An 8,449-nucleotide genomic window follows, 5' to 3' on the forward strand; every position below is an offset into this window, starting at 1 on the left:
ACAGCTCCTCATTGCCTTTTCTACCATCTCTTCACTGGGATAGGTAACAGACTACAAATCAAGAGATCTATTACTATTTTTTTAATAGATGCACTTGAGCCTTATTTTTCCCCTCCCTGGAAGCGATGGATGTGTTTGGCAGTGGATCTGAATTGATCTGATGTCCATTAGCAGGTGTTGCCCACAGTCAGGATGGCTCTGAGGACAGGTGGTGGTGCTCTGATTGCCCCATGCCATGTGCCACTTCTTGTTGGGGCAGTTGTGCCTGAAATGGGTCTCTGCAAACAAGACTGAGGGAAGAGGAATAAACTCTCTGGAAATCAGCTCCTGCCTAAGAGCTTTCATCAAGCCAATGAAATAAGTTAAGATGCTAATTCAACACAAAATAGTTTTGCAATAGTTTTGCACATAGAAGAAAAACTCTTGCAAAAGAATGGAATGTGTTCCAAATTGTCCTGCTCAGAGAAGGAAGGGAGCCAGTCCTGCTGTGGTGATCTTCAGGAGCCTCACAGCTGACTTTGGTACTATGGAGCTGTTCCCTGCAGCCCAGCAAGGTGGTGAGTGTAGAAACATGGGCTTTGGGGCTGGAAAAGGCTGAGGGACACTATCCATGTCCTGCAGGGTGAGTGCAGTCTGCATCCCATGGGAAGCTGTCGTCCAAGAGATGCACTATCAAGAGGAAACTGAGCATATACAGTTTTTCTTGCTGATTTGGGTTTTAATTTTGTTTTTATTGCTCCTGAGAAAATGCATTTATTGTAAGCCAAGGTTCCTCTGATTATCTTATTTTAATAAAATAAATTAAATTTTAGGTTTAAGATTCAATGTCATCATTTAATGTAGCAGTTCTGACTGGTACAATGAGATTTGGGAAACTCAAAAATGACATTCTGATAACTTCTAAAGGTTACTGTGATAGGTAATAGCAGTTCAAGTAAAAATGCACTCAATACACAACCAGCTCTGTTTCCAGTCACCTCCATGACAAGACAGTGTTTACTCTAAGTCTTTCAGCAGCACATACTTAAGACACTTACACTGATGGTTCTCAAGCTCTTCCACTGCACCAGCTTTGCATTTTATCTTGATGTTTATTTAGGTGGAAGTGTTTTGTTTTGGCTGAACTCCATGGATGGCAAAAATAGGTGGTTTGACCTAAAAATTGGTTTCTCTAAATAGCAGCCTGTTTAAATATGTTTATTAGGGCATGAATGGAAGCCCAGTTTCCATTGGAGTGGGAGCTTGGGCTTTTGCCTTGCTCTGTGAGTCCAGGTAAGTGTGGGGCCCTAGCTGAGGTGCAGTGAGTCACCCCTGTCACCTCAGTGTTGGGCAAAATGACTTCATTGTGAATTGTGATGGGTCCTGTGTCCCTGCAGCATCCAAACAGCCACTGCAGCTTCTTGTTTGCTGCAGCAAAACCCCCAAGCACTGGGGACAAGTTATCTTCTTAATTTCAGACTATTCTTCCCTGATTTATGGCTTCTTGGGGCAAAGTCTTATCAGGAATATCTTGTTTAAGGTAAAGAACATCCTCTCCATTGACCTTTTTGGTGTATTTTATTACTGACAATATTTCCTCTCTGGAAAAAAAATGTGCAAGAGCAGCTAGAAGCAGCTTCAGTGAGAGGCTAAGAGCTCTGTAAGTATTGTGGGGTAGAGAGGCTGCTTGGGCAGGTGCTCTTGAACATGCTTAGAGGATGACATCTCAGTGATAAATTATCTTCCTTCACCTTTGTAATTAGTGATGACTAATTCCAGTAATGTGCCTTAGTTGAGTCAGACCTTTGCTGGTGCTGCCATGGGCCAGTTTTACAGAGAAGCTGACAAGGAAAGGGTTACAGATACTGGCAAGGCAAGGCCTGACTTCACATGAGGCACTGCTAAAAATTAACTTCAGGGGGCAAATAATTATGGAAAACTTATGTTTCCCTGATCAGAACAAAACTGGCATGTTCAGTTGGAGGGAAGTGTTGGGCAGCAGCGAGCTGAAAGTTCTCCCTGTGCCACTGGAACCCTTACCCAGATACAGTATTGCCATCCAAAGTGTTTCTCACTTCTGCCCCAGGAGTGAGATAATCCTGCAGTCCCTCATTTGGTGCCATTTGAAGTGTTTAATCTGGGATTCAAGGTTCCTGTTGTTTGCCTCACTGGGGTTTCTGCCCCAGTGTCTCTAAACACACTTTGCCCCTCAGTACAGCTGATTTCTGCCCTTTCACCCCTGCAACTCTGACACCCTCAGGGCTTGCTGCAGCCTCAGCCTGGCTTGTGCTTGGGGTGTCTGTGCTGCTACTCAGCAGCCATTTCATGTGTGTCCAGACTGAACTCTTAGTTTAACTGCAAAATTCATACAAATGGCTGGGCAGGATTGACTTCTTGTATCAAATTTCACAATCAAATTGCTTTTGCAGCACAAACACGAATTACATTTTTGACAAAAATAGAATTCAGTAACAATTCTGTTAGGTCAGCAGAGATGTGCCTCAATCCTTCACCCCTCCTGGGCCTTTCACAGTGCTGGCCTTGCTCTGGAAGGCAAATGGAGACAGAGCTGCTGCAGCACCACTCCCAGTTCTGAGGCAGGACTGTGGACATGGTTACTGGTACAGTTTCCAAGATGCAATCTATGCTGTAAGTTCAGTTTAGCTCTGTTGTGACTCCAGCACTGCCCTGCCCCAGTACATGAATGAGTGCAGCTGTATTTGCTGTACAGCAGGTGCTCCAAGAGCCACAGCCTGCCTCTGTGCCCTGTAATTAGCTGAAAACAAGGGTGGGCCCTCAGCTGGCACTGCCTGTGCCAGCCAGGCCCTGCCCAGCTCCATTCTGAGCTCCAGGTACCGTTTGAGGTATAGTGTATTAGTTCCTAAGTCTCCTTCCTAAGGAAAAAAAACACCTACCCTGACCATGATTCCCAGTGGGTTTTGTAGCTACACATTTAGTTGATTTAGTGGAGGGGGTTAAAAAAAAAAAAAGCATTCAAACTCTATTCAGCAACAGTTTTTACCAGCTTAAGCTTTAACTGGAGCTGTATTTACACCACCACTCAGCTCACAAGACAGCATATGTTAGGCCTGAGAGGGAGAAAACCCTCTTAAGGGATTTTTTTCCATGCAATCATTTGATTTTTTTTTTTTTAAATATATTTTAGTATTTTTGTTGCCATAGAAAAACTACCTGAAAACTTTATCAGGACTGCACAAGTAAGCCACAGGGCACATCTGTTCTACCTGTGCTGTAGAAAGTAAAAGCATGGCTAATAAATAGCTGCATTGCTGGGGGTGAAAGGGCCTTTGGTTCTTTTTACTGAGAAGTAGCAGAATCCTCCTCAGCCCCAGAGAGGTGCATGAAGAGTTCCCCAAGTTCTGTGACATCCTCGTCAGTGCTGGCGACAGTCCTGCTCTCCCTGTCCTCAATGAAGTCCCACAGGCGCACGGAGTTGAAGAACTGGAAGACAGAAAAACCTGCCTAAGCATAAACCAGTCACAGCACAGAGTGTCCCTGTCAGGCTTATTTCCTCCTTACAAACGAGGCAGAAGGTGAGATTCCAAAGGTGGCTTGTGCTGCTGAATTCAGGGTGACAGCCACTCCCTTTACTGTCGTGGAGGAACACAGGGAGTGCCCACGAGCTGTGGCTGCACTAAGGCTGCTGTGGCCACAGGGGTAGCTGAGCCATGAGCAGTTTCTGAGGAGGCTTTAAGCCTTATAGCTGCCCTTAGTGCCAGCTCTTTGCAGGCAAGTGAGCTGAGTTTTTAGCACTGTTGGTGAAAGCTGTAAGAATTCCCATGAGGAATGGTTTGGCATGAGAAGGACTGGTTGAAAACATAAAGCTTTAATATTTTGCTATTAAATATGATGTGCCTTCTCATTTCCCTGAGAACAAACCTTTGCCTCAGGGAGCACTGAGGGGTGGCATGGAACATACCTAAGCAGTACAGACAGGTTACACTGCACTGGGGTTTCAGTGATGTGTGACCACAGCATCCCCTTACCCGCACAGTCCCCTCAGAGCTCAGCTGTTTCCTTGGTTTCTCAGGCTCAGCTCGTGTCCCATCTGGATAAGCATGGAGGTAAAGACACTTCCCTCCAAATGGGCATGTTCCTTTCCCTTGTTCAAAGTACTTGCAGGGCTTTTTCCTGTTTTAAATTAGAAGACAGAGTTATTGCCTTCAGCTGGAAAGGAAGGAGATGCTATTCCATCCCCATATGGCTGCTTGTCTCAGCAGGCCCATACCAACAGCTTTGGCCTCCCATCCCCTAACTGGAAGCAGCCAAAATAGACGGGAAAGATCATTAAATGCAAACATATAAAGTTATCAGCATCATGAATCACAAAAACTGAAATGTGGAAAGTGAAGGATGTTCAGAGAACATCCCAATCAGTCAATCCATTTTGTCCACACAGGACTACTTTCTGCTACTAAGTTTTTATGAACTAGTTCCTCTCCTCATCTCCTCTGGAAGTTCTTGGCTATTTTAAGTTTCCCTCAGCTTTGTTGTTCAACAAAGCTGTCCTGGCTGGGCAGCAATGTGTTACAGAGGTCATACAGCAGTACCTGGGAGTGGGGGTGGATTGTTCTACAATGAAAAACAGCTGAAGAGTAAACTACAGGGAACTTGCACTGGAACTTGTAAAATTAATATGCAAATAGTGATGAAAGTGGTTCCTAAGACACAGATACTGTCTATCAAATAGCAGCTACATGGAGAAGAAAGCTCAACACTGACAAACAAAAACCCCAACCAAACAAACCCAAAAGAGGCAGTGTGTGAAAAGCAGAATGAATTTGTCTGGGTTTGGGACTCAAGTGCTCTGTGACTTCCTGGATTCTAGGTGTGACTTTTTTCATCCTGTGCTGGCATGACCCCAGAGCTTAGACTCCACTTTATCAGCATTTCATTAGCATTTTTTAATTCCACACCACACTAAATCCTCAAGTAAACTGACTGCCAAGAGGTTTATCCATAGAATTTTTGTACCAAAGACAATGCATTAGGCTTAGCCGAGCACTCCAGCAAAGCTTTTTATGCCTCCCCTATACAACAGTTTGACTTGTGAGTACAACTGATGACCTCAATTCAAAGTCCTTAGGATAAAATGAAAACCAAACCAGCATGAGGACAGTGAAAACAACCCCTGGCTGAAGACCTGCAGTTTAAAGTGACTAACTTTATTCCAGTATTTTGCCTGACTAGAAGACAAAACCAGACACGATGCTGGGTTAAATGTTTTCAGCAGCAATTCTGCTGTGCTGCAACAGCCCTTCAAGCAGCTGAGAAGCAGCAGCAGCAGCCAGGCACAGGCCTAAGGCCCATTTTGTCCTGTACTCATGTTTTAGGGTTGGTGCACAACCCTCAGCAAAACAGGCACTGCTCACTGGGGTCAGGTCCAGCTCTGCCTCTTTACCTGGAAAACAGGGAGCAGGAGGTGACTGTATCTTACTGCTCTGTGCACTGCACAGCCCTCACCTTCTGCAGAGCTGCTGTAGCACTGTTCATCCACAGCCCCTCCAGTGCTCCCAGCACTTGGACAACACAAGGAATGCAGTCTTGGAGAATCTGCCACTTCCAGCAGCCATGACAAAGCCAGTAAATTTTTAGCCCATGTTGCAAAAGACTATTAAGTCTTCCTGGTTTGTTCTCCCCAGTAACTAAGAACCTTCCAGGCAGTTATGGCTGAGGGATCAACAGAAACCACATGAAGCTGATTTTGGCAAGTGAGCTGAAACAGCTTCAGCATTTCAGAGCACAGTGAGGGTGAATAATTTCTGATGTATAGTTAGAGGACAGACCCTTTTGTGACAGCCACAAGGTTCAGCCGGAGTGTGAGCATGCAGAGTGGTCTGTAACTGCTGAAGTGACAATGCAGCTCTGCAGTGACTCAGTCTCGGTGCATGCACAGAACAATGTACAAAGTGTTTGTGGTTACTGAACGCACCCCACTCCCTGCTTAAACGCTTCAATCAACTCGTTCTTCTTCTCTTGGTCTTCTACCCAGTACACACTGGGAATGACAAACTCGGATATCACTCGGCACTCCGGGCAGGACCTTAAAGGGACAAGACAAAACAGTGACACTCTGTTACCTTCTGAGTGACACCCCCCAAGAAACCTGCCAGAAGCAGCTTTCTCCCAAGGGAAAGGGAATGATTTGTCACACAGACACCTCCTCCCATGCTAGCACAGCATATTTCTGTGTGCATTTGTTGGGAGTTTCAGCTGCAATAATTCATCTCTGTGCAGCCAGGGCTGGTGTGGGTTTCTGGACTTGAACAAAAGCAACAGGTATTTATTTCCTCAGTCCACAGAAACCTGCCCAACAGGCAGAAACAAACTGTTCTGTGTGCTGCAGCTCCCCTGCAACAGAAAGCCAAACCAGTGGAAAAACACAAAGGAAAGTGTCTCAGCCTTTTGAAATGCAACCTGACTCCTACCAGCAGTGATGAGTTGTTCACTGAGTGGCTTCTGAGATGCGTATCTACCTGAGGAACTAAGATCAACAATCAAATACACAACTTCAGGCACCTCAGCAATCCTAGGAAAGGCTCCAGTAAGTCCCATAAAACCCTCTGTCTCCCAGCAGACAGTACAACTAAGCCAAGTCTCTGCTTTGGATTAGTTCAGCCACAACCAGTAGGTTCACAGTTAGTTACAGAGAAGTGTAAAAATCATGTCTGAAGAGGTTGGATTAGCATTTAATCCATACTGGATTAGTATTTAATCCATCCAAGGTGCTGATTCTGAAAACAAACCCTCACAGTCCCCTCAGTACCTGCCCAAAAGGAGCTCAGCTCCAATACAACGCACATCCTGACAAGCTCCTGTTCACTTCAATGGAGTTAGCAGTGAAAGTTGTGCAGAAAGGTCAGTTTTGGCAGAAGACGGAATATATTTCTCACCTTTTCCTCCGCACGTTTGTAACGCGGGAGAATTTTCAGAGAGGCTCAAAAAAGGAAATTGCCCTAATTGGATAGTTTACATTCCCTCACCTGAGGAGGAACATTTGGAATATATTTTTTTATTGGGCTAGAAGATGAAGGCATTTACTCAGGCACAAGTAAGTGTGTGATTAGTGGGACTTTTACCTGGAGAAAGCTATAATTTAGAGAAAAATCCTGTAATTAGGCACATACATAGAGAAAAAAAGGAGTTCCTGGTTTTGCACACAGGTTACTGTGAGGGGCAGAGGCCACATGCCTGCACTCTGCCCCACTGACAGCACCATGAGAAGGACAAGCTACCACGGGTCAAACTTCCCACACAGGACTGCAGCATTAAGTGAACTGTTCCCAAAGGACACCTAATGCATCCTGCTGGTCTTGGAGGCAGCTCTCATAGCCACACTCAGCACTAGGACCAGGATTTTCCGGGCACTCTGTTAATATTTATAGCTACACAATCCCTTAGCAGCAGCTTCATTTCCCTCTCAGGTCAAAGCACAGTGGAGAGCCCATGTCACTGCCCCAGCCCACACACAGCAGACTGTGGCTCACACCAACTCACTTGATGATGGGATTCTCAAACTGTTTGGCACATCTCCACTGTCGGATGCAGGACAAGCAGTACGTGTGGTTGCAGTTGGAGAGGATCCCAAACCTCCTCTCTGAGGCAGATGGCTTCTCATACACCACTTCCATGCAGATGCTGCACACCTTGTCCTGACTGGCCTGGAAGGCAAAGGCCTTCTCCATGTCATGCTCAAATGTTGCCATGCACATCTGTCACAGGAGACAGGTCACTGGTTAGTGCAGCCCACCTGGCACTGGTTACAGCCCATCTGTCAGCCTGTGCCTTGGCAAATCAAAGTGCCTGTTAAAAGGATCTAATCCAGGAAAAACACTTATCAAGGGCATCACTCCTACCTGTCACTGTCATGATTTAATATAAAGAACATTAAATTCAATCATATATTTCAGCCCTTCAGTGTTCTCTGCAGCTTCAGAGCTGTCGGAACTAACGGTGCTCTTTGTTCACCCCTTTCTGTCTCTTTGTCATGGGACAGGTATTGAATAACTTGAGGCTTCAAACACCCCAAAAACCATCTCATTGAGGGTCCAGAACAGGTGCCATGCTCAAAGTGTTCCTCTGATTATTATTAAGGCCACATTCATTCCCCAGAAATTAGCTTTACCCAGTTAAGGAATTAGTCTCTTATTTCAGGCTTTCCTACAGCAGTTCTCATCCCAGCAATGACAACCCATAACCCAGTCACACTCTCACAGCACTACAAGGTGAGCTGGTGCTCATACCTCTTACTTTTCAGAGGTCTCAGGACTTGAAAAGTAAAATAAACTTACAAGGCTTTAAATGATAATAATGATAAAGAAATAATAATTCCCAATGAGTAGCAGCATTTGACTAGTGCATGTGCTCATCCAGCACACACCTCTGCCTCCAGGGCTGAGCACCTGAGAGCACAAGTGACAGGACAGCAACAAGCTCTTGGGAGAAGAGC

General features: G+C 45.4%; 1 protein-coding gene across 1 annotated transcript in view; it reads right to left on the reverse strand.

Annotated features, from left to right (window-relative positions):
• Positions 1–3,297: 3,297 nt before the first annotated feature.
• MKRN2 (makorin ring finger protein 2) overlaps positions 3,298–8,449 on the reverse strand; it is a gene marked incomplete at its 5' end in the record, with an annotated part of 9,637 nt that continues 4,485 nt past the window's right edge. The window contains 4 exons of the mRNA XM_009069549.1: positions 3,298–3,441; positions 3,987–4,131; positions 5,933–6,043; positions 7,498–7,712. Coding sequence (XP_009067797.1) covers positions 3,298–3,441; positions 3,987–4,131; positions 5,933–6,043; positions 7,498–7,712 — 615 coding nt within the window. The remainder of the gene's footprint in view (positions 3,442–3,986; positions 4,132–5,932; positions 6,044–7,497; positions 7,713–8,449) is intronic.

Source organism: Acanthisitta chloris, unplaced genomic scaffold (assembly GCF_000695815.1).
Source record: "Acanthisitta chloris isolate BGI_N310 unplaced genomic scaffold, ASM69581v1 scaffold80, whole genome shotgun sequence".
Classification (NCBI taxonomy): domain Eukaryota; kingdom Metazoa; phylum Chordata; class Aves; order Passeriformes; family Acanthisittidae; genus Acanthisitta; species Acanthisitta chloris.